The sequence below is a fragment of the Cavia porcellus genome, unplaced genomic scaffold, assembly GCF_034190915.1.
Source record: "Cavia porcellus strain 051 isolate PalLab524CR breed Dunkin Hartley unplaced genomic scaffold, mCavPor4.1 scaffold_22, whole genome shotgun sequence".
Classification (NCBI taxonomy): domain Eukaryota; kingdom Metazoa; phylum Chordata; class Mammalia; order Rodentia; family Caviidae; genus Cavia; species Cavia porcellus.
This window is the reverse complement of record NW_026947505.1, coordinates 10168532-10195568: the sequence shown is the minus strand read 5'-3', so window position 1 is coordinate 10195568 and position 27037 is coordinate 10168532. Positions and strand designations below refer to the sequence as shown.

At 41.6% G+C, this 27037-nt stretch overlaps 1 protein-coding gene across 4 annotated transcripts in view; it reads right to left on the bottom strand.

Moving 5' to 3' along the window:
* Aig1 (androgen induced 1) overlaps positions 1-27037 on the bottom strand; it is a 218847-nt gene that overhangs the window by 25962 nt on the left and 165848 nt on the right. For 2 of the 4 annotated variants that reach the window (XM_063233403.1, XM_063233401.1), the window contains one exon: positions 11525-11640. The exons of the other annotated variants lie outside the window; for them this stretch is intronic. In XM_063233403.1, coding sequence (XP_063089473.1) covers positions 11525-11640 — 116 coding nt within the window. The remainder of the gene's footprint in view (positions 1-11524; positions 11641-27037) is intronic. 4 annotated transcript variants of the gene reach the window in all.

Here is a 27037-nt window from a genome sequence, read left to right as displayed (position 1 = left end):
GACTGCTTCCAATTCAGCCAGGAGCTGTGATGGTTACACTGGAAAGGACCTGCCTGCCCGCACAACATGATCACCAGCCTGCCAGCACTCGTAGTCTGAGTTTAGAACGTGCACAACGCCAAGCATGATGGAAATTAAGATTATTTTTTCTCTGAGTACAAATACTGTGTCTGGCTAGTATCTTGACGCTCCCCTGCACCCCGCCCCAGGAGGTGTGGGTTGGCAGGCTGGACTGATGAGTTTGGCCTGTTCATTGCTCACTGCAAACACTTTTAAATGGATATTGCACTTCCTCTGTGAACTAGCTGCCAACCAGAAGTTTGCCCTAAAGATCAAATATGCATATGATTCCTATTTTCGAAAGAAGAAGAAAAAAAGAATCAAAATATATTTTTAATCTATTAGGAAAACACCCCACATTTAAAAAATTTTTTCTGGAATTTAAAAGATGTTTTGTTAATAAGTTAAAAAATAAGTACAGTTGACAAGATGAATTTAAACTTGATGAAATTATTAAACTCAAGGAAAGAATCTTAAAATATGTCTCAGAACAACAGCAACATTCATTCTCCAAAGAAATAAAGCTGACTTCAGATTTTTCCACATCAGGATTAGAGACCAGCAGATCACAGAAAGAGATCAAATGAAGCTGTAAGAAAACTTCTGAGATCTTTAACCCAAACAAGATGCGCCCCTTTATGGCTTCTGTCTAGATGTCCTCCTAAAGCCATATGTGGTTATAGGTGAGGCTTTTCAGAGGTGGCTGGGAGATGCTGGGATCAAGGACATGTGATTCTAAGTCAGTCCACTGATTGGCTTGGCATAGTTCTGGGTAGGATTAAGGGTGTTCTATCCTAGGTGAGAGTGTTACCTACCCCAAGAGTGGGAGGCTTAGGTAAAATACAAGGGACAGAAAGAAAGCTGGTGTTGTCATCACTTGTCACTTGTTGCTTATTGCTTGCTGCCTTCTGCAAATCTCCTCTATGATACTTATCTGCCATGCCTTGGAGCCAGCCAATTACGAACTAAACTCTCTACCAAATGTGAGCTGCAGTAAACCTTTCCTCTTTAACTCTGAGTGTTGAGTATTTTGTGTCCACAATAAGAAAAGTGGCTAAGGCATGCCCATTTGAAAAAGGTAATAAAAAAACTAAAAAAAAAGAAAGAAAGAAAAAGAAAATCTAGATGGGCATTTAATCCTATCATATCAAAAATCAAGAAGCGACAGTATGTTAAAAAAAAGAGAGACAGAGATTAGAAAATGTCCTGGCTGAAATACACATCTTCAGCTAGCCTCACTCACCAGGAATGTGCCTTTTCAAAAAGACACTTGTCTTTCTGTGACAAGCAAACAGCACTAGTTCACACTGCACTCAAATGAACTGTTGTTTTATGTTTTCTAAAATTCATTGTCTAACTGTGATTAGAGTTTAGCGCACGTTGTTGGGGACGCAGGGCACCAGGTTCATGGCAGGGACCTGGCCTGCAGTGGTGACTCAGGTTGACTTGAGCTCTTCAACTCCTCTGGGGGAATGAACAGATCTCAAAAGAATCCTAATGACAGTTCTTGGATTTCTCTAGAGGCTAGCAAAAATTTATGAATGAATTGTCACTTCTTTCCTGAAGTCTTCCAGAAGAGCTAGAAAACTAACTCAAATTTTTATGACTCCATCATCTTTCTTATCCAGCAGAGTATCAGGGGGCCAAATTACTCACTATTATTGCAAAATGATTTGTACTTGTACCTGTAAATTTATGTATTTGTTTTAATTTATGTAAGGTTTTTATATGCAAGATTCTCAGAGTTTCAGGATGACTTATACATTTTGTTTTTCTAATGTCATGTGAGCATATTACAGCCCAGGGATGTGTCATTGTGCAAGGAAAAATAAAAGGGCCACCAAAACAGAAAAAAATAAAAAATAAAAATGGGAAACTCAAGCTGATAAAAACAAACTACTGAAGAGTTGTTAGGAGGACCGACATGGTAAAATTTGCATTTTGGAACAAAAATCTTTGGGTAAGGGATGGGGAGGTATCACAACCAAGGTAAGAGGGCTGGGGCATTAGGGGTGCATGGAAGAAAGGGATCTGCAAGAAGGTTATAAGGAGCAGCCACGGCGAACATGATGGCATCCACAAAAAGGGGACAAAACAATCAGTGAACCACCAAAGAACACGTTTAAAGGAAGGTGTCATGGAAAGGTAAATTAAAGGGTCTGGTGGAGGAGCTGAGATAGAATTTGTATTTTAGTGATTGGGGGGGATCAAATGTCACTGGCTCCCCAGGTGTACTGAGGGTCACTTGATCTTTTTGGCCTCCATGCAATCTTCTTCTGCTTTTGATGCATTTACCCTGGACCTTCAGAAGGCTAACTCTTATACTTTTTTTTTTGGTACTGGGACTCAAACTCAGGACCTTGCACTTGCCATGCAGGCATTACGCCACTGAGCTATAATCCCCGGCCCTCTTCATTCTTACACAGCATTCCTCTGGGTTAGGGAATGCTGGGCTATCGGCACTCCGCCTATTTCTCCTCCTCATATCCTTCAACAGACAATGCTTCTCTTACTTTGAAAATTACTAGGGAAACACCTACATGTATAAAGTCAAAGTTTTGCATTGTTATTTTACACCATGTTTTTCATGCCATTTTCCCTTATCTTAAACAAACGATCTTTTGATTCTGCTGACTCTTGGGTATAAGTTCAATTCTAGTGTAAGAATCTCATCTGAATTGTGCACTTATTTTTATCCATTTCTGTTTGTGTCTCCTGGAAGTCCGGCACTGCTTAGTACTGTGGGAGAGACACACAACTGGACCTGTTCTCATTGCTGCTAAAGAGCGAGAGTGGGCAGCACCAGGGCCCTGCAGAGATGGTTGAAAGTGCTCCTGTGCCTCTCTCCAGAGATGAGCTCCGCCTCTCCTAAGTGCTCTAGCCCTAAATGCAAAGGCTCTCACTCTGCTAACAAATAAAACTTCCCTCCACCTGAAATGGCTTCATTGCCTGAACTGGATAACACTCAGGCAGAGTGCAGTCGGTGAGGTTTCTCCTACAAGGTCATCAGCTCCAGCTGGTAATTTAAACTCATCAGGCAGCTGAAAGAAGAGACACTATAGCTAGAATTAAATCTTAGAGAAATAGATGGATGGCAAGGTACTAGGACACTTTATGTGGTTACTGTTGACCTAAATGTAAGAAGGCCCCTCGGTGTATGAGTTTGTATAGTACATCTATAATGAAAAAAATATGTATCTCCATACAGTCATTTTTACTACAATGCCTTCACTTAAAACTCACTTGCTGTCACAATGTCATTTGTTAAGCTATTTTAAAAATTTCTCTAGGACATTTTGATATAATGTCTAAAAATAATTAACCCCTTATAGACAAGGAGGCTATTTCCTTTAAGATCATTTCAGGTACTGATCTTTCTCCTGCTTTAGGAAGTAACAGACAGCCTGAAAAAAAAAATAAACATGACTACATGATTGCAATTAGTTTTGAAATCTCCGGGCAGAAATGAACAGGGGATTAGAGTAGCACGCTTCGCAGAAGCTGGGCCAAGTGTGGGGAAGAAGAGATGCCGGAGAGATAACAAGGCTGGAGCCTGAAGACGAGGAGTCTGACTTGGAGTTGGCAGCGGTGTGGAGAGGTGGCTTGGATGTGGTGTGGAGAAGGTCAAATCTTTGAGTTGGGAGGAACTTAATGCCCTTGATAATCAGAGAAGGTTGCAGTGGCTGGGTTAGTAAGCAACAGTAGAAAAGGAGGATGAGGAAGCCAGAGAGGTCAGCAGGGATCAGATAATGCAGGGCGCCCTGAGCCAGGTAAGGAACTCTGGACTGAATCCCCAGTGTAATGAGAAATCACCCACATTCTTGGAGCAAAGGAGTGGGGGGTTTCTTGTGTGTGTGTGTGTTGGTATGGGGAATCGAACTCAGGACCTTGTTCTTGCCAGGTAGGCATTTGAGCCACTGAGATATATATCCCCAGCTTTTCTATTAGTTTTTAAAAGATCTCAAAGATCCTGTGGATGATGGGGGAGTGGGGGGTGAGCAGTGGTCCAGGAGAGAGGGGAATGAAGTATGAACTGTAATTCTGGCCTTGGGGCCAGATCCAAGTGTGTGGACTCACAAAGAACCTTGGAGATCATGGAAGCTAGAAATTGTGGAGTGACTTGCCTGTCTTTAAGCCCTGGACAGATGGACAGGATGGTTCATAGATTTCTGGCAGGAATAACTTGGTGGGGAGTGTGGCTAAGGGGTGCCTTTCTGGGAGTGGATGGGGAAATCAGGTATTGTTAGGCAGACAGATCAGGAGTAGGACCAGGAGAGTTTCTGGGCAAACATGACAGGAACAAACTGACACTGGGAAAAGAGGTAGACAAAGAGGGGGATCTGGGAGGGGGGTGCTGCTGGAATTCCAATAGGAAGTATGCATAGAGTGAAAAGAGCCAGCAAAGGTGCTGAAGGGGGTGATCTGAGAAATAGGAAGATTGTCCTATCACCCAAGTTAGGGAGCAGAGTATTTCAGGAAGCTGGGATAAAATATCAGTTAAGGCCTACAAAGCATTCCATGACTTCAGCAAAATAGAAGTCACTGGTGACATGCAAAAAGGTTTTGCTAATGTAATGAAAGCATAAGCCTCCCTGAAGAAGGCTAACAATAATATCAGGACATGTTCTGTGCTAGATACTGTCCCACACACCTTATGTATGCTAAAATTGAACATTGTAATGACCACAATGACTTTGCGAGGTAGCGTTATGGTTTGTGTTTAGATGTCCCTCCAAAGCCTCATGCAGTCATAGGATTTTTTTTTTTTTTTTTTGGAGATGACTGAATCTAAAGTGTGTGATTGATTCAAGATGTGGTGCTGGGATTAAGGGTGCTGGGTTTAAGAGTGGGGGATGGCTGGATCTGTCCACTGATTGGACTGGCACTGCTCTAATCCCAGTGACTAGATACAATGTTCGGGACAGAAGGAAGCCTACCTCTTCTTCTTCTTCCCTGGTTTGCTTTTCCTGTCCTCTGCTACCATGCACTACTTCTCCTCTGTGATGCCCTTCTGCCAACCTACCCTGCTTTGAAGCAAGGCAATTACAGACCTCTATAAACTGTGAGCTAAATAAACCTTTCTTCCTTTAGCTTTGGGTGTTAGGTATTTTGCCTTAGTAACAAGAGAAAACTATCTAAGTAGGTACGATGAAGAAATTAAGGCACAGAAAGGTTAAGTGACTTATTGAAGGCCATATGGCAGAAGCAGAATTGAAGCTTAGCAGTCTGATGAATCAATCCATTCCCTCTGCTACCAGATTATCCTGTCTCTTAAATGTGTGAGAGAATAGACAGCATAGATAACTCTTTGGGGTGAGTCGGCTGTGAATAGGGAGATAGAGCAGCAGGTGGATGTCCAAGAGGGTGGTCATAGGACTGCAGTTTTTGGAAGGTGGAGACAAAGATCAGAATGTGTTCAGATATTGATTGGAAGGATCCAAGAGGGAGCCAGAAGTTACACAAGAATGAAGTGATGATCAAAGGGTGAGGACCAGAAGAACTGAAAAGGTTGAGGCAGATAACAGAGGGAGGCATATCCATCAAAAGGTGTAAACTCGTCGTCTCCTAGACCAGAAGATAATGGGCACGGAGTGGATGCTTGCAGGAGGACCTCAGAGGAACTGAAGTTTCAAGTCTTTCATTTTCTCTCTGACATAAATGGCTAGTTCATCTATTTAGGGACAGGGGACAAGGAGGTGGAGGCAGGGGGAAGCAGACAGAGGCCTGTGTGGAAAAATCACCATGCAGCATCAAGAAAACAAGCGGCACCTACTTGTTGATTCTCAAAAGACTGGAGGAAAAAGAAGGCATGCTATGGGCGTGGTTGTAGGACATCTGGGGGATGGCTAAAGAATCATAACTGCATATAAAATGATTTGGGGGTAGGATAGGATTCATAGCAAATGGGGTACTCCTGGAATGCCTGAGAACCAGCTCTCACAGGTGGGGATGAACTTCTGAATAATAAACACCGAACATTTATTTTCAGGAGATGAGTTGTATCCAGGCTTTTTCACATGAGATGTATCTAGGCTTCTTTGCACAGATGCTACGCTGAGAAACAGACCTGCCCTGAACCCCAGTGCAGAGTCTGAGGAGCTGAGCGCAAGCCACATCATCAGCTGTCAAGCTCCCAAATGTCCACACAGACTTCTTGTTAGAAGAAATCAACACACCCTCAACGAAATGCTTGAAAAACAAGCACATTGGAACAATGGGAAAGCGATGACATTCTCAGTTCTCAGGGGAAAAGCAGAGCTCCAGAAATAACTTAATATATGAACCATAAGAAAATTCCAGAACACTCTCTAGCATTCTTAATAGATTAAGAGAGGCACAAATCCCATAATGCAGGATCAAAATTCTTAAGAGCAGAGGGAGGATAAAATGAAAATCAAATAGGCTGGTAAGGAAGAGACAGAGACAGAGACAGAGACAGACAGAAAGAGAGAAAAGGAGGGGGAGGGAAATAGAGGAAAGAGAAAGGGAGAGAGAAAATGGGCCTTTCTCATGAGAGACTCCACAGACATTCAGCATTTCTGTGGCCGTAAAGGAAGCAAAGGAACTTTTAATTTCTGAGCATTCCTATGTGCTCAGCACTCCTGAGCAGTGCCTACCTTTACTGTCCTTCTCACCTGACACCTTGCAAAAATGAGGTTAAAAGAGGCCAAGCCACTTGCTCAAAGACTGAGGAAGAAAGGAACCCCAGCACCTGAATCCGCAGCTCTGCACTTCCGCCCAGAGTAAGGCTAACTGCTTAAAGAGTGAAGCAAGCTGCTGACACCTCCTAAGCGGAGGCTGCCCAGTGATGGTTTCCCAGAATACAGGACAATCAAGACCAGTGATTCAGTCCCAATCATATGGGGGACATCAGACACCCATTTTTGTGACTTTTATACAAATCCTGCCTACTAAGTATCTTCAACTCTTTTTTTTTCTTCTAGGTGGGGAATCTAAGGGCCACACAGGCTGGCTTGATCCAGTGCATTGGTTTTCTGTCACTTCTGTAACACATTATCTCAAATTTCAAGGTTAAAAACAATCCAAATGCATCTTGCAGTTCTGTGGGTCACAAGTCTAACAGAAATCTCACTGCACTAAAATTAAATTGCAGCAGGGCTGTCCCTCTTCTGGAGCTCTAGAGGACAATCTGCCATTCTGCTTTTTCCAATTCTAAAAACAATCTGTGGTCAATGAGCACTAGATACACTCCTTTTCTCCTGCCTGGAAAGCTAGCGGTGGTGGGTTGAATCCTTTTCACAGTGTGTCGTTTGTGGATCTTGCTTGGTCCCGTGTCTCTCTGGCTACAGCCCGTAAAGGCTCTCCACCTCTAAGGGCTCATGTGAGTATCGGGATCCGCCTGGATAATGCAGTCTATCCACAATGTCTCAGTAAGGTGACCTGTTCAAGGCTCTGGCGATTAAGACGTGACTTTCTTTAGGAGTGGGTGTTATTTTGTTTCCCAATAAGGTTAAAAAATTACTAAAGGGCTCAACTGACTAAAATCTGGATTTAAAGATTTGGTTTCAGAAGTCTTATTGACTTTACCTTTAATAATACATACAGAACCCTACCACTACTGAAAAATAAATTTTGAAAATTGAAATGGGTTGTATATACAGGCTTTTTCTGTCTAGATGCAAATCTAAGAAACTGATTTGGCCCAAAACCTACTACTGAGGTCCAAGCCACTTCGCCTATCAAGAACCAGGATTATTTCTAACTGGGAGGACTCTAATACGGTCTTGAATTTCATTTTCATTCTCATGACTAAATTTATAGGACTTTTAAACTTAAGTACACTCTTTGTTTTGAGAAAATTTCTCTGCGTTTAAAGATAAGGAACGTGGAAAATACAGAAACAGTTAGACAAGAAAATGAAAAACCAACCACAATTCCATAGCTGAGAAATAATTAAGTTTGGTGGGGGACAAAAATTCTGATATGAGATAATTTAGAATTGCATCACCAAAGAAAGATCATTCTTAATTCTGATTTTATTTTTTCTATGTTGGAAAGCTATTCAGTGAATATGTTTGTGATACTGAAATTTAGATTATGAAGCTTATCTACAACTATTGAGTCCCTGAAACAATTAAAAAATGTTGTTTAAAAAAAGTTATTTTCATATCCTGTAGAATTTTTTTTTAAAGTCAGAAGTGTATGAGTGAGTGGAACTGGTAAAAGAGAAAGATCTTACGACATCATAACTCAAATTCCCAAACATTTGATGAGAAAACATCAGAACTCTGATTATTATTTGTAGAGAAAGGTCTCAGAGCTGGCAATAGCAAATTAGAAAATTTTTCTATCAGCCATTCTCTGGGTTTGCACAAAGGTTCCTGTGAGGTACAGACTTTCCTCCTTCTATGTTATGCCTGAATGTACACAGCCCGCCAAACAGAAGTGGAAGAGACTGAATTCCCACCCAGGAAATGGGCGTAGGTCCTAGACTTACTGTTTCTGGTGTGTTTCTTTAAAATACAACAAAACCAAAATTCAGTACAGCTTTGGGCCAGCATGCACCTGAATTTAGTGCTGGGTCAGGGGAATCGTGTAGATTCTGTCTCACAGCTGGATTTGTCATGAATTTCTGCCCACAGCCCAGTGGCTTGTCCTGGGCAAGATGTCCAACCTGAGTTTTAGCTTCTTTCTCTATAAAACGGGCTAGAGATGCCTATGTCAAAGGGTTGCCAGGGTGGGGGGAGATGAAATGAGATCATATCTGAAAAGCATGTGGCACAGTGTCTGTCTCAAAAGAATGGTATTTACTGCGAGCTTTGCAATCATTGTTACAGTAAGTGGCCTCTGTTACATTCAGCATGAAATAATACAGATCCTCTCATTCAATAACAAAAGTTCTACAAAAACTCACAGGCTGCAGAGGAACGTCTGAGAGGTAACAGGGAAGGAACTAAGAACTTCCTACAAAAGGATGCAAGAACGTGTCCCAAACATCTGGGCAAGCAGAGAGGGAAACATGCTTGGCAGGCAGACGTGGTCATGAGATGAGTCTGCGGAGCTGCAGATGCTAAGTGAGAAGGGCACCAGTGGGGTGAGGCAGCAAGAGAGAGAGCTCGGTGGTGCCTGTGCAGGCAGGATGGCACAGGTGCCCGTCCCTGGCCTCCTCAACTCTTACCGCCCGACTCTAGGAGAGAAGAGATTCCAATGGAGAGGGAGACTTGTGAGACTGACAAGCCAGAATTCCAGAAAAGCAGACAGCCTGGCCAGCAGTCCTGAGGTACAGAGGCGGCTCAACCACACTTGGTACTGTAAAAGAGATCTATTTATTTTGTAATTAGCACACAATAAGAAGAAACCTTTCTTCCCTCTTGGCATAAAGTCCTGGAATGTCCAGTTACAACATGGGATGGTATCAAAAGATTTCATATCCTGAATCTCTGGTTGGAGGGTCACTGGTATGTTGGCCCTGAGATAGTCTGGAAGGGAGCAAAAGCCAGTATCATGTTGATAACAACTGGAGCCTCAGGATTATATAATGTGACATGTCTTGACCAGTACTGCTTAGGTCTTGGCATACCCAAATGCCCAGGGCAGAACACCAAAGGAAAAGCTGACTCTTAAAGTTTGCGTAGAATATATGAGAGGGAATTCACTGGTTAAAGCAAATTATATGTCCAAACAAGTACTGGTTTTCTGGGGGAGTACACGAAGCTGACAAGTCTCCCCGGGCATGAAGAGCATGAGTAATGCTTCATTATAATGAGGGACCCTGGGGGGTCCCTAACGAGGACTATAGGGTATTTCCCATGTGTGTGTCTCTATGGAACGTGGAATGATTGTACACACAGCAGAGGGAAAGCCATGAGAAAGCAGAGTTCCTGCAACCTCTGGGATGCTACAAGACAAGTTAATAGCATATAGATGAATTCTCAGAAATATACCATAGTTCTCAGAGAAAACGTCTCTGTCCCACAGGTAAGCGACTGTGAGTGCAAGGTCTTGAGACTGTATTTGGGGTGGGGTGGGGTATGATAAGTCCATTTCTTAGTTAATCTAAAGGTTCTTCTGGCTATGTTGTAAACTTTGTGGTAGCCTGGAATGGGCATGTGGCTTCCTTACTTAATTCTTCTGAAAGGGAACAGTCACTGATTATCAGGTACACAACTGGTAAACACGTTAGCACATTTCACGACATAATGTTAGACACATTTTACCCATGAGTCCTAATCAATTGTACCTTTTTAAATCAGAGAAAGTCAAATGTTTTAGCTGTGTGTGTGTGTGTATGTGTGTGTGTGTGGTTGTAAAATCTCTAGGAAGTGATGAGGAAAATAAACTCCCGGTCCACTCAAACTGGCTCTCAGTAGTTGACAGAGTGGCAGATGGGATGAACCTCAGTGCATACTTAGCCTAGAGTCTGTCGTCTGGATGTCCCTTAGATCCAGCCACGTGGTATGGCTTCCTGGCTGCAGATGTTCTTTCTGCTCGGATCTGGGGCATTATGTGATTGTTTATGCAAAGTATGTGAAGTCCTGAACTGACTGTACTTCATTTTATATGTCTAGGCTGGCCATGGAGATGGGGCCTCCCGAAGAGCCCTAAGCTCTTGGAGGGATTAAACATAGTTGCAGGGTGTTGAGCAGAACATTGTCCAGTCCTTCAGGCTTAAAGGAGGCAACGGTGACCCAGAAGTCAGGAGACGAGAATCCCCTGGGACAGAAACACTGGTGGGAAGGGCCTTGTTTATGTGTGCTCATATATCAAACAGGACTTGGAATTAGAAAGAGAAATAAAAGATCCTCTGTGTGAAGATAAAGAACTTCTGAAGCATTAAAGCATACTAAAAAGTGAAATTAATGTGAAGACAACTTGCCAGACAAAAACTCTTATCAGGTAAATCTGGCACCTCATTTTTGGGGTTTCACTGTGCCCACACACACATGGAGAAGTCTTATGTTTTATTTACCCAATATTCAAAACAAGCAGTAAAATGCATTCTATGTGTGACAGCCAATTATGGAATAGGTTTCAAGTGGATTTTTTAAAATGCACATTTTCACTTCCTATTAAGCTTAAGTCTGTTGATCTAAGAGGTCATTTATTTTGTTCTCATTTGTGTTTGTTGCAACTCCCCTTCCCCCAACAAAAGCAACAACAACAACAACAACAACAAAAACAAAAAAATCCCAAGCAGAAAAGCCCTTCAGCTATAAAACTAGTGTCCAAGGAAAACATTTAGTTTGAAAAAGAGTTGAAAAATGTAGCCTTGGAAGAACCACTGCTTACATGGGATTGTTCAACAAATTCCTGCTGTGTGAGGTTTGGCATATACTTTCTAAAAATATAAGCATCTGGGGAAAGGAGACAAAGCCCAGGTCTTGGACCAAATGAAGCACGCAGTGTGAATCTGTTAGTGATTATATCCATAATGCAGTATGTGCCCAAATTTAGCAGTGAAAAATCCAATACAGTATGAAAGCCCAGCAGGCGTGGTCCTTACCATAATATATAGCCCACCGAGAAGGTGTAAACGGCGGTGAGTCCGCTGCTCCTGCTGGGATACTGATGGTGTGATGTTCTCATCTCGATTAATATAAAGGGCAGAACCGTTGTGTGCTGAAAAAGAACAGAGACCAGGTGACACAGATTCGCATCTTGTCTTTCTATCATGGCTTTTCCTCTGGTAAGAGAATGAACATTGTAAATTTCCAGGAAAGAGCCGCAGCCCAAAGCAGTCCAGGCTCTCCAAAGAAGGAGAGTGGACGTGAAAACACATATTGCTACCTTGGTGATTTTCTTCTGCGTCTTCAATTCTGAAATTTTATTTTACTTAATGTCCATAGAGAGAAATTTCGAAAACACAGAAAGATGCCTAGCCAAAAAAAGAAAAAAAATTGAAACTAAAGGAACAAAAATAAACACAGCCCATGTTTTAATATACATGTTCTTTTTTCTTTTCTTGTTAATATTTATACTTAATTAAGATCATACAGTGTGTGCAAGGTTGTTTTACATTTTTATTACGACTTTGTCGTATGAGAATTTTTGATATGTCATTTTAGAAATTCTTCTAGAACATTAGCCCTGCCCACTGCTGCCTAAAACTCTATGATGTAGCACATATACTAACATTTATTTAGTAAATTTCTGTTCCTGGGATTAAATAGTAAAAGGTTTTTAATTTTTATTAATGAACATCTTTTACGGAACTCTTCATCTGAACATTAGGTTATTTGTGTACAGTCAAAGGCTCTAAAAAGTTTAAGGTTGTCAACACACTGCAACAGTATGTGTGGACAAGGTCAAGCTGGGAAACTGTTAAATTCACTTTCAGGAGGGCTGTGCCAGTTTGTACTAGCAGTGCACAGATTTGGATATGATGTCTGACGGTAGATGCAGAGAAGCTGGGTAGAGCATTTCCTTGGGTTTCTGATGCAATGGCTACTGTGCATGGTAAGACAGTGGGCCAAGACAGAGATTCAATTCATCCAACTCAGAAGGTAAGCAGAAAGGAAAGTCATGTTCTTAAGTTCCTCAAAGATACAAGTACCTGTGTTGCTGAAATCTGGTGGGCAGACATAAGGGTTCAAGAGCTCCTTAGAAAATCTGGGGCAGAATATATATTTACCACCCAACTCTGGAGACATTCTCAAGAGTACAACGATGCCACAGCTAAACATGGACTCATCAGCAGTTCTGAGTTTCACTTAGAATTTACTGAAGAGCCAGGAAAGAATCTTCATCTTGCTCTTGCTGTACTGATTCCATATTCAGGAAAAAGGCAGCAAATTGAATGCTGTGATTTTCAAATTCTGGTAAGTACTTTAGCAAAATGGAGCCAGGTGGCGGTTAGTACTGACAGGTAAAAGACATGCAGAGGATGTTGAGAAGCACACCTTTGAAACAACTTATTGCTTATACTCATAGAGAAAAGGAGATGAGGTTTTGTGAGAAATATTAAGATGGTGGACATTCTTCACTTCAACAATTCCTTTAGGTAACTGTGTTGAATGTCAATTCATCAGCGATTCCAGAGTGGCCTTCTAACAATGTCAGGTGAGTGATTCCACAGTTGGGTAGTTTTGTATTTCTTCATCTCTTATCTTCTTTATTATTATTATGTTTAAAACAGTATAATTAACTTTGGAAAGAACCATGCAAAATATACATTGTAATACAGAGAGAGAGAGAGAGAGAGAGAGAGAGAGAGAGAGAGAGAGAGAGGATGCATCCTATAAATTGATTCTATTGGTTTTTCATTACAATTTAGTTACCTCAGAGGACTCTGGCAAGGAATTTCACCAAGAGTGTGAAAGGCCAATTACAGTTTTATAACTTGAAACACATGCATAGGCCATGTCTTATCAAATCTTACACAGGAAAATATACCTGCAAATCAAATCGTTACATGGAAGATAAAGCAAGCCCTGATGGCCTGTGGGGGTTATCAATGACAATGATATTGCTTTTGACTCATAGGAGTAACAAATTTCTAAACCCTTTTTCTTCATTCACTGATATGAAGTGAGTAGATAAGAAGCCATTTTTTCTGTAGATTTATATTAGCGCCAATAACCAGTCTGAGTGTGTTTAATTACTAAGCCATTACTGTTTCTCTAGCCTTCCTGCCATTATCAGATGTCATACCTGAAGGGTTGCGAGGGACTTTGATAATGCCAGACAGAAAATCTATTTGAAAAAAGGAAGATCTTTCTAGATCACTTGAGCTATGGCCTCATCAGCAGTAAAAATAAACAACTTGCTTCTCTGACAAGAAACCACCGTCAAGAAATTTATTTGTGGCAAACTGCACCTGTGCAAGTTTGGTCACTGGCAAATCTCAGGGGAAGGTTTTCCTGTAGTAAGGTAACAGCTTATCACTCAGCATTTTTATACATTAAAGGAGGAAAACACAGAGAAGGGAAATACAGCTCTGTTTCCAACATTTGCAATTCAAATTATGTTTCCTTATAAATAGTACTATGGAATAAAAGTAAAGATAGTGCCAAATAATTACTGAAAATGTAAATTTTGTTCCACACAAAATTACATTTCTATGGGCTAAAAAACAATGCATATTTCTCTATGGTCTTGCTGGGCTCTAAGTAACCTTTAGCAGCTTAGTTATATCTTAAAATCTGTAGCACCACGAAGGGTGATTATTTTAGAATTATAGATATGAGATTCCAGTTTCAATCCACTTCCAGGTGTCTCCACCTCTGTGACTTCAGAACCACAGGAGAAGCCAGGTGTAGTGGAACATACTTGTAATACAGCATTCTGGGAGGATGAGGCAGGAGGACTGCGAGTGTGAGCCCAGACTGGGCAATTTAGTGACTTAGTAAGGCCCTATCACTAGGGGGGGGGGGGAGAAAGAGAGAGGCAGATCAGTGTAAATGCCCTAGGTTTAATTTGCAGTACCACCACAATGACTACCACCACAACAAAAACACTGAAAAGAAACAAAAGCAACAAAACAGAGCAGAAACAGTTGATTTCATTTAAAACCTCCAGCTGCACAAGAGAAACAATCTTATGTTTTGTTCACTGTTGTATCTACAGCCCCTAGAAAAGACTGATGCAGAAACAGGTACCTGATAAATATTTGTTGAACATCTGAAGTGAGTATAATTAACTCCATTCTGCAAAGAGACAATTATTTACCTAAAATCACAGAACTGCTGCATCTACAGGAAGGATTCCAAACCAGTTCTGTTTTGAATCTGCTTCCAAACCCAAGTTCTTTTTTCTGCATCTGAATAATATTTTGGAAAGATAGTGGAGCTGAATAATCTTTGAGTCAATAATACTTTGGTAGTACATGATTCAAGATCACACACATGTCTTGCAGCAGATCAGAACTATTTTCCAGTTAGGCCTCAAAATAAACAAGTCTTTACAGTAAAAAAGAAAATGTAGTTATTTCCTGAAGCATATTATGATCTAAATAAGGATAAGCAATAATGCCAGCAGGCGTAACACCTAGTGGTACAGAGAGGAGGAAGCAGACTCAGGAATGATTTACGTAACCCCTGAGATGCAAAGACCATTTAACATTTAGCGGATTCTCTGGTAGATGGAGACACACTTTAGCTAAACAAAGGAGAGAAAGTCTGGTCATCCTCAGGGGCTCCTTACAGTACTGGATTGTTCTTTACAGTATGTACTTGCTATGTTTGGATATGTTCAGATTACTTTATCTTAAAATGTCTATTGATGACTATATTTGCTTGGTTTTCCTTAAAGTAATGAAATCTGGAGGCAGACTAAGTTTACAAAGGAAAAAGATGCTGGAGATTCATGGGTACGGTGTCAGGGTTAGCTCGGCTCTGGTGGGAACCAGATGGCACATGGCATCACAAGTTAGGGAGGAAAAGATTAGATCTAGATATAGGAAACCAGAGAGGGTGGGGTCCCACATGTCCTTCCAAGGACATGCCCCCAGTGACCGCGTGGCCTCTCACTGGTCACCATTTCATAAAGCCCATTACTTCTCAGCTTCCAAGTTGAGGATTATTTATACTAAGCAGTCACAGGACGCTGTGCATCAGTGGAGGAACCGTAAATGTTCATCAGATATCTTTGCACGACGAAGGCTCTGATTCCGATGTCTGCTCTTTACACGTTGAACAGGATGTGGGTAATTGTGAAAAGGACATTAAAAACCTACTAGCATGAGACCAACTTTCCTAGGTGGAATCAGAAGAACTGAGGATAATTCAGAAGGCACTACGTTTTTGCTGTGTGCTTCAATATTACTTAACACCAGGCCTGTCTCTGTACTTCATAAATTATCTTGCAAACCACCAGAGCCTCCGCTATAGTCAGGATATTGAAGGTCTCCCAGAGTCCATGTGTGAAAATCCTGGTCCCAACTAGGTACTGGTGGGAGAAAACATAAAGAGGCAAAAGTCTAGCAACAGGAATGAACGCAGTGGGTGTTTATTAGAGAAATAGGCTCACATTACACAGGGAGGGTCTGGACTGGCTACTGTGAAACTTTTTGTGACTGTTTGTGATAGCCTATAAACAAAAGAGAAACTTTAGAATGTCAGCTGGTATAGATTATTAACACAAAAGACCCAACTGGCCTCAGGTATATGACATGTATATGACACGAGGCCAGGCAAGGGGAACAGATGAATTAGGGAGCCTCTCAAGGTTACTTTAGATCTCTAGAATCGATTGCTGTAATCAGAGCGCATGACATGAAAGTAATGGATTTGAAGACTATCGAATGGCCATTTCTCTGATATTTCGCCTCCTCTATAAAAGCTTTCATAGAAAAAATTTAACTGTTCCCATGGTTACTGGAAATGGTGGTTTCACTTTCAATAACTATGTTTTAAGTAGCGACAGGGAGAATGGATGCTGTATTCGCCTTTTCGGTCACCCTCTACTTCCTGCATTTTCTATTGTGGTAATGTAATTTAAGGCCTTCCCCCAGTGAACAGTTCACTTTACTCCCTGGGTTTTCGACATATAAACAGTTTTCAAGATATGATTTGGCTAAAAATAATTTGCTATAAATGGGGAGGGGATCAAGCAATGGAGGGAGAGGAGAAGGTGGTGAAAAAGGGACCATAAAAAGAACTGAGATGTGTTCTATACACGTACCAACTCATGATGAGTGTGATCATTATGTACTGCAAACAGGTACTAATGAAAATAAAACACATTTTAGAAAATTAAAAATGAATTTTTTCAGTGGCACAGTTCTCCTGTCCTGAATGAATACCAGGCAAACTTGTTTCCTCCTTGTTAGCAGAACCAGCTTTTGAATATGAAGTGTCACAGCCAAGAAGGGATAGAGAGCCCAAGGCCATGTCCACTCCTGTGCATCTGCAGTCCTTATTCCTCTGCCCTGGGAGTCCTGTCATGGCAGGAGACATTCCCTCTCCAGGTGAACCTGTCCTTGCCCTCGTGTTTTCAGGGCATCTACATTTTACTCTGTCCCATGACAATTTAGGATCACAAATAAAAGGATGTCTACAGAGATGTGTGCCTATGACAGTTTATATCTGGATGCCCCACCTAAGGCCTCATGTGCTCATAGGTAGGGCTTTGGGGAGGTGACTGGAACCTGGAGGGGTGTGGTACTGAACAGCAGACCGGTCCGCGGACGAGTTGATAGCTAAATGTGATGTGGGAGGTAAGGCTGTTTGGAGGAGGTGGTCACTGCAGCTACGATGTGGAAGATATATCCCTACCTCCCTTGATCGGTCTCTGCTTCGACACCATGCATGTCACGTCATAAGCAAGCCCTGCCTTTGAGTCTATGGGTTGAAACCTCTACAAACAGTGAGCCAAAATAAACCCTCCCTTCTCCAAGTTGTGGTACCGTGCTGGGTTTTGTGTTCCAGCAATGAGAATGTAATTAAGACAGTGTGTGTGCGTGGTAAACCTGCATTCTTGTGGGCATCCAGGCTGCAGGCTGGGCTAGAGATGTGGCTGGACTTGCCTACGAGGATGGAGTGAGAGAATGTTCCTAAGGGGTCCAACAATTTAGCTGGAGTCCACCGCAAATAGAAACACTATGAAAACTGCTATAAAATACAAAAAGTTGTATGCTCCAGATTGTACCTTGAGTATTTTTACCTCTCTTTTATCTACGGAAGAGTTATCTATAGAATAAAGGGGGTTAAAATGAGATATTTGGAAACAAAGCAGAAAATAATTTCTAGTTTTGAAAATAAAAAGTGTTAACGAAACATGATTTAAAGTGATACAAGGGGTGACATCAGAAAAATGGGAAATCGCGAAATGCTGGCTGACTCCAGCCTCTGGCAAGACTTCCAGGGTCCCCAAATGAATCCAGCATTTGACTCCAGAAAAAGGCAGCCTTGGTGGGGCGGGTGTGGGGTTGGGGCCCAATCTTCCCTGAGACTCAGTCAGTGAGGCCTTTTGTCTTTTCCAGGGAGAGAAATGACATCCCAGGCAGCTCAGAAACAAAACTGACACAGCCACAAAACCAGTTGCAAACCTGAATTTTTATCTCTGAAAATCGGATGCAATATTGTCCCCTGAAACTGTTGTTAATTCTACTAATTGGTCAACTCAAAATCTGCCAAATCTGCCACCCTTCTCCTCCCTCCCTAGAAGGGATAGTTTTTAGGTCAAAGGGAGCTACCAGATTTAGCCACTCTTCCCATTTCCATTTCTCTTGAAGTGAAATATAACTTCTGCCTGTCGCGGGCCTGCCTCTCTTAAGGGCTCAGAAGCTGGCTTTCGTTTGGTGTTGCCTGTGTATATGACGTAGAATCTCTCCAGAAGCTGCCACAGCCCTTTTGACAGTGCCTTTTTTGGTATGACGTAAGGCACCTGTTCCTGCTGGCTGCCAAATGAGCTGCATGGCTTTTACACAGGAGCAACTTCATAGTCAAGATGAGGCTAAAAATTGTGAGCCTCAGTTAGAGAAGGAACAGACATGTGTCAGTGCCCCACTTCATTATGTAGCCTAAGTACTAACCCTCAGAATCACTCCATTCTAACATGGGTGCAACAACTCTCGGGATATAGTTTTAATAACTAGGCAGAACAAATGCAACAAAGTCACATGTAATGTCACAGATATGCAGAGACAGATGTCTTTGTGATTACGAGCAAACTGTGTGTCACAGCAACAGTTACACTAGGACAGTAACACCATTTATGGCTATTATTCTTATGTTTAAAACCCATTTTAATATGACTTCAGGACAGTAAAGTATCCGATGATTATTCTGGATGACGGCACCACACGGTGCCAAGGGGCCATGGCTTTACTGGGAGGCTCCACCATGCCGTTTATTTTTCTCTTTATTTTTCAGTCTGAGCAGCCTGTGGGCCACCAATTAAGGAATTCCTTAAGTCTAATCCATAAGCACTTTGCCAAACTCAGCTTCCTCCACAGCTCACACTGCTGCCATGGAATCCCAGATGCATGGATGTCATGGAGGAGGAAGGCAAAAGGAAGGGGACACTGAGTCATGTGTTCCCGTGGTTGGCAAAATTTAAAAGAGGAAAAAGACTGCGTGTTAGTATTAGTATTAGTAGTGGAGAAATCAAGCTGGAGGCAGACAGGAGCACAGGCAGTGAGAGGAGGGACCTATGTGCCACACTCTCCTCTGGCTGACCTGTCACCAAGGAAGGGACCTGACTGCCCCATGACTTTCTTATAATTTTTCTCTTTCTCCTCTTCTCTCCTCTTTTACTTAATGAACACTATGATATTAAAAACAACATAAGGAAAAGAGGGGAAAAAAAGCTAGTCTAACTTTGGCAAGTATCTATTCAACAGGCATCCACAGAAGTAAGACTTTTTCATTCCCCTGTGTTTACAAGGTTTCTATCATTATTAATTGATGCACATAAATATGGAACACACAGTAACAGGAGTAGCTCCCACTTACTAAGCTAAAATATGCTGAATTTATACTAGACATATTCTACTGTTAGCATATTTAATTCTCATGACAATCTTATGCAGTAGTTATTTTCACCTTCATTTTATACATCAGGAAGCAGAGGAATAGCAGATTTACTTTTCAGCAGTGGAGAATTAATAAAGTCAGGTGCCACTGGCATCTGACTTCAGATCTGCCTGACTTGAAAACCTGTGCTTTTACTAAGACACGCAGCTTTTCACGGTCACTTATTCTTCATTAATTTGTTCAGCAGTTTATTTAGTTAGTCATTCAATAAACACAGTAAGTATTGGGTCCTTCTTATGGTGCCAGGCACTTTAAAATACGCCCCAGAACACAGCAGACAAAGATCCTGGCCCACAATGGACTGCTATTCCTCCAAGTGCATTTCTAGCCTAATACAAATTTGAAGTCTCTCACCTCTGAAAAAGTCTAATTCACTGGGGATGTCTATGTGAGGTCCTATAGTAAAAATGGCTTGTACAACACATGGCAATAATGATGAAGCTTTTATTTTTATTGTTTTGAGATTGCATTATTGTATGCTAGGAGCTGTACTAAGCACTTTGTGTGGATTAAAATTAATTTAATTCTCAAAATAACACCTTGAAGTACAATTTATCAATGCCATTCATTAGTTCCATTTTATAAGAAATAAGGCCCAGAGAAGTTAAGAAAATCGCTCAGGTTTATCCAACTGGAAGGAGGCGGGGTTTGTGCTCAGGCTTGGGTAGTCCCACTTCTGAGCCCTTTCTGCAGATTCTGGGACACTGGGAAGATGAAAGGATGGGGGATGGGTTTGTGGGTGATTTTAGCGGGGGAGTAACTCCATCTCATGGCTGCGCAGGGGAGAAGGAACCTGGAAACTTCTCACAGGAAGACCTCAGGGGCTGAGGGTTGCATCGCCTGTACATTCAAATATCAGACCAATCCTTATGCTCTCCTTGAGGGCAAGTCCCACGGGTAACTAAGGGCCTCACATAAACTGGGGACAAAGATCGAGAGTAACCCCAAGCCACTGCCAAAGACAAGCATTCTTTTTCTGGGATATCCAAGACCTTTCTAGGTTTTCAATGGACTATTCTACTTGAATGTACTGTGAAGGAATACTTAAATGTCCTGAGGGGTGAGGAACAGACGGAGGGGAGAAAGAGCAACGGAGGGTGTCATGGAGGAGGGAGGCAAAGGAAGGGGACACTGAGTCACGTGTTCCCGTGGCTGGCAAAATTTAAAAGCACTTGGAATATTTTCTTAAAGAACACGGGCAAGAGAACATGGCGGACAGACAACAGCAACTACTGAACGCTCTCTAAAGGCTCGGCTCAGAGGCCAGGAATGATGTGGACTAAGGAGATACGAACCAGTAGAGATATGCTCTGCTGACTCAGGAACGAACTGGGCTGAGAGAATCCAACTTGGAATACAGTCCTGGCGCTAAAATAGGAACAGAAAAATCTCGGTGTGGAGGCTCGACTCCGCGCCATTGGAAACCGCGGTTTGGATTTCCCGCCGCCCGGCGGCCGGCTACCTTCACAGCGGCTTGGCAAGGAGAGACGCGACCGCCGAGCCCTGGGAACGGGAGTCTGGGAACGGAGTTCCCGCGCCATCGGAAACCGCGGTTTGGATTTCCCGCCGCCCGGCGGCCGGCTACCTCCATAGCGGCTCGGCAAGGAGAGACGCGCAGAGGCTTGGGAACGGGAGTCTGCCAACGGAGTCGGAAACGCGACGGCCAGGGAGGAAGGCTGACTGGTGGCGAGGTGAGCGAGGAACTGACTCCCTACCGCAGTTTGACTTCAGCGGAGGTTTTTCTGGGCGCGGGCAGTCCTGTAAGAGCAGGGCGCGGTGGCAACTGCAGCCGCACATTTCCCTCTCGGACGGGATTGGTGAAAGGTGCCTGGCCGGAGGGACGCTGCTCGCGGACTCCCTAGGCTGGCCTAACCCAGATCCCAGAGCCTGACGGTGGCCTGGAGGAGCGACTGACTCCCGTGTAGGCTGCCTCCTCCGCAACTCCCTGGGGCGCAGCGGTGAGCGGGAACAACTAACCAGCGCAACTTGATCAAGCTGTGGCTGACAGGCAGGGAAGCCGGGCCTCCTGTGTAAGATTACATTTTATAAGGAACAGAAAATATGGGGAAGGGAAGCAACAAAAAAGGCTCCTCGACCCCCAATCCTGAGAATCAGGCAATAGTGGACACTGCACCAATATACATTAAGCGCCATTTAGAGAGCCTCATAGACCAATTCAGGAATGAAGTTATCAATGACCTGAAGCTAGAAGTATGCAGAATAGTTAGAGAAATGCTAAGCACCACCCAGGAAAAAGCAGATGGTGGAATGGAAGAACAGAAAAAGAGGGGAGAATTGCTTGATGGAGAAAACAGAGAAAGCATTGAGTATGTGAAGCAGGTGCAAAGGGACTATCAAGAAATCAAGAAGTCTACCCAAGACTGGCATAACAGCTTGAAAGAAACTAAGGACAGACTATCTGAATTGGAGGGCAGACTTGAAACATGGGAGAATGAAATGAAAAACTTCTTAAAAATAACAAAGAAACACACAGCAATAATACAAAGACAAGAAGATGATAAGAGGAGCCATAACTTAAGGATTAAGAACATAAAAGAAGAAGTAGGGACACCAACAAGTGAACTACAAAAGCTACTCACAGAAATAATCCAGGAGAATTTTCCTAATTTAGCAAAAGGTAAAGATACTCAAATGTATGAGGCATACAGGACCCCAGCTACCTACAACCCTAACAGAGAAACACCCAGGCATATAATAATAAAAATTCCAGAAATTCAATACAAGAACAGAATATTAAAAGCTGTAAGAGACAAGAAACAGATCACTTACAAGGGAAGACCCATCAGAATTACAGCAGATTTCTCTTCACAAACCATCAAATCACGAAGAGCATGGGGAAAAATAATTCAAGCTTTGAAAGATAATAATCTACAGCCAAGATTGAGATATCCTGCACAACTGTCCCTGGAAATTGATGGAAAAACGAGGTGCTTCCAAGATAAAGAGGAACTGGGGGAATTTGCAACCACCAATTCAACCCTACAGAAAGTATTGCAGGATATTCTAAAAAAAGAAAAATATAAAGAACCCAGAAATAGGGGCGGGGAGGCCACAACGAATGGAGCAGAGAACAAAATGAAGAAGACAAACTGACAGCTACTGACAGAAAAAGAGCTCAACAGAAATGAGACAGAGAAGATTGGATGATAGGAACAGCTTTTTTTGGAGAAAATGACATCTTAATAGGTAATGCTGATTTAGTACCATCTTGTTTTGAAGTCTCATCTAGCTTTTGTTCTTCTGTCTCCAATGGTCTAAACAGGTTGTATCTTATTGGATTTTGCTATGTACGATAGTATAAGAAAAAACCTTTTAAAGACAAGGAGATTATACAGAGACCATTGTTCATTTTCTGTTAGTCGATTCTAAATACTCTATAATGCTGTCATTCTCTTAAATGGATTTACATTGTTTTGATATACTTAATGCTACAGTATATGAAGTTGTACTCAAGGACTTCAGGGAGGGAGTCAATACGGTAACTATTTTTGGGTCAGGATTAGCTGGTGGTGAAACACTATTCTGCTTAAATGGTTATGTTTTGATCTGCCCTGTTTCGCTGTTATGCCCTCTTTTTTCTCAATCTCCACTCCATTATTTACTTTTTTATTTTTATCCATTTAATTAAAGGGAAAAATATAGCAGGATATAATATAGTAACCCACTTTGACTTTCTATTATCTCGATTTGAAGCCCTGTATTACTCTCACCATCTTGTTTTTGACTGAGGTTCCTATATTCTGTTTTGCTGGATAGTATCAGGTTCGAAAGTTTAGGCATCAGCTGAGAAGATAATGAGATTCATTATAACGCCCATTCTCGTTGACTTTTATCTACTTTTGAAGACCTACAATATCTCCAATGTTTTGGTTTTGTCGGTTTTATTCTTTACGGTTTTGTTCAATTGTATTACAACTAATGATATAGGCAATTCTATTAGAAATAGCGGGAGGCATTATGGTAACCATTGTTGATCACCTTGTATTATGTTTTTATATTATCTATTATGTCCATCCTTTTGACTTGACCGATTCTGTTCTGTTATGTCACATTTGGTTTTACTGTCTTCCAAAAAAGCAACAAGAACCGTGGGAGCAATGAAACCCAAAATGTGTAATAGTCACTGTACAAAAGAGAGGAAAAGAAAGTGCTCTAAACTATATAACTGCATGTATATTTAAATGTATAAGATAGAAAATGATATCACAGAGTTTTATTGGATCATTGAACAGAACTGTTTGCAGTATCATTGTTGGAATGTCCACTCTACAAGCTTTAATTTTGTGACTTGAACAATTATTTCTAAGATGGCAATATGTAATCCATTAACTAGTGATTTCCTACTGCGCATTTTTTTATTCTGTAAATCTGTATAACTTGTACCCCTTCACTGTTTTTTTTTCTTCTTTCTTTTCTTTTCTCCTTAAATAAAAATTAAAAAAAAAAAAAAAAAAAAAAAAAAGAACACGGGCAAATATGTTTAGGGAACAATACATAACACTGAAACTCATTGTAAGAGTACTCTGTCATGAAAAAAGAAAAACTTCATCAATAAGAGAGTAGGATATTTTTGCTGTTCATCTGTCACTCAGAAATGCTGTTTTCGGTAGAAGTGACTTATCCGGCTATTTCAGCATCATTCCCAGGGCGGAGGAGGGCTCCAGAAACACAGCTCTGGCCATTTGATGCTTTTTCCATAACTTCCCACTACGTTCACATGATGCCCAAGACTCTCAGCATTGCCTTCCAAGGCCTTTCTATGGGATTTAACCTACTTTTCCAGATTAGTAACTTATCACCCTCCTCTGGCAACTGCACTGTTTCACTGAACGACTTTAATTTTTCAGAGCTCTGTTCATGCTCTGCTCTCAGACGGGAATCCCCTGTATTTGGAATTTTCTCTTTGTTACATACTTAGGACAGAGTCGTTTTTATGCCTATCAAAAAAATCGTTGCTCATATTTCTCTGGTGCTTCACAGGTAGGAGGGGTTGCCGAGGCGCTAGTCCTGACCAATGGGCCGAATGTGAAGAGAAGCGGCATGAGCACCTGGAGAGCAATACACTTAAAAACTACTGTGAATTTATCTCTCTCGCCCCTGCCACAGGGACCTGAGGTGCCACAGGGACCTGAGGTGAGATGAGGGAGCCACAAGACGGCGGGGGCCTGGACCTGAGTCACCACCTGGAAGAGCACAGCCCTGCAGGTTAACTGGATGGCAGCAGGTATCGTTTGACTGGGAAGTAAACTTTGTGGGGCTCGTCCATGGAGAAAACAAGATAGCATATCCCAAATCAACTGTTCTAGAAAAAGTTAAACCTTCTTTTTAAATTGTGTTCCCATGACATATCTACATGATGGCTCTCAATGACTGTATACCTGTCTCCATTCCTATGCAATAAATGGTACTGTAACATTCCACATAATTCTAGTCAGCCTGAGACAAGGGACACTGGTGTATTGTGGACTCTTTAAAGAGAAGGAACAAACCAAGGTGATCATAGTATGTTCAATTTCTATTGCAGGAATATATTAGTCTGACTTTTTCATAGAAAATCTGATTTTTCCATTAGCTTTCATTTGGGAAAAAAATCCTGCAATTTAAGAGGAATAAAATATAAGCTCCTAAATGCAAGTTTAAAAACACATTTATCTTTAAAGAATAAAAAATATAAATGTCCATTACAGAAAGGAAGGGGGCTATTTCACCCCAAATCATATTCAAGTAAGTCATATTAAATCATATCAAATTAAAATCATATATCCACAAAATATGTAAACGCATTGATCTTGAAGTGGAAATAGTATCATATTTCCATTGATTTTATAATGTCATCACAGTTCTCTATCAAGGATAAAAACAAATTTCAGTGGTTTAAGTATGCTTTTTCACTGAGTCTTCAAATACAATGATTTCAAATGGCTTTAATTTGCCCTTGTTTATGATAAAATAAATGTTATTTTGATTGATTGGCAAATGTCTACTAGCAGCAATAAGAGCAATTATGTTTGACATGGAGACATTATAAAATCTATAACCCAAACCTTTAAAGGGTGATTTGAAATGTCAAATTTGACTTATGAGAACCAGTTATAATCCTGCTTCATGCAAAAAGCATTAGGTTAATCTGGAGCAAGGTACTGCTGCCAAGCATGCACTGCCATAGCTAATCAGGGAAATTTCAGAAAAAAATCATCTCCAAGAGATTATTGATTTGCTGTCATGGCAAGTTTTTCTTATGGGCTGCTCTGGAGCCAGAATGCATTGGCATGTATTTTTCAGTGACTAAGCCTTGATCTGTCCTTCTGGATTCCTGCCTTCCTTGCACTGACATCTGCAAACACTCACACTTGACAGCCTCATGCCCAAGTGTAGCGGCTTCCAGGGTGATTAGGATTAGTTCAGAGGAGTTTTGGACTAGTCTGAGTATAATCATAAGCAGAGAGCCATGAGTCTTAAGAGAGTGACATGCACCCTGCAAGGGATGCAACACTAATAGAATATGTACATGTGCAAGCAGTCATGCAAATATATGCATACGACACATCCATCTAAATAAACACTCATGCCAACACCCCTGTGCATACATGTGAGCACATGTCCATGCAAACACACACAGGAACACACATATGCACAGACACATGTAAATACATGCAAACACACATTCATGCACACACACTAGCACACATCTATGCATACACACACCCCTGCAAGCACCCTCACAAGTACATACTTATGTACAACCATTCAGACACAAACCCATGGAAACACGAGTACATACCCATACATACACAAAATCAATCATCCATCAGTACATAAGCAAATGTATATAAGCACATATCCATGTATATACACACATTGAAACACACATGGAAACCCACATAAACACATGCATACACACCTATACACATGCAAAAATACATACAAACCTACTAACATACTTAAGAAATGAAGAATTCAGTTTAAATCTTCAAGGTCATCTTTATCACCTATTAAAAGTAAAGCTTTTAGACGAGCACTATTTTAGATACACAAAGCAGCTACAATTTAGCTCTTTGCCCAATGATTCTTTGATATAAGGGCCCTTAAAATGCAAAGCACCAAAGAATTCTCTCAAAAATAACAGGAATGTCAAGGAAGAAAGAGACACTTTATTTCACAACTCCATGTTTTCTCTCCACTAGCTTTTGGTTTTGCAAACGGAAAATGACAGGCTTTCAACAAAGCAATGGCAATGGCTATGACGTGTGGATGGGCAGACAGGCGACGGGCTGGAAAAGGCATCTAGGAAATGAGTAACACCTCTCCTCACCCTGGGCAGTCCATCAGACTCCCACACCTGTGTCTGCCCTTGGTTCAGACTCTATTTCCCTGCACTTTCTATGCTTTTTTAATGTTACCCTCGTGACTGCATAGCCACTGTTGAGTCCAAACAAATGGGGACTCAAGTAGCTGCATGGGCTCTCCTCCCTGGGCAGGCGGGGCGCAGATAGGAAGTCATCCCCCATTAGCTGTGTGCC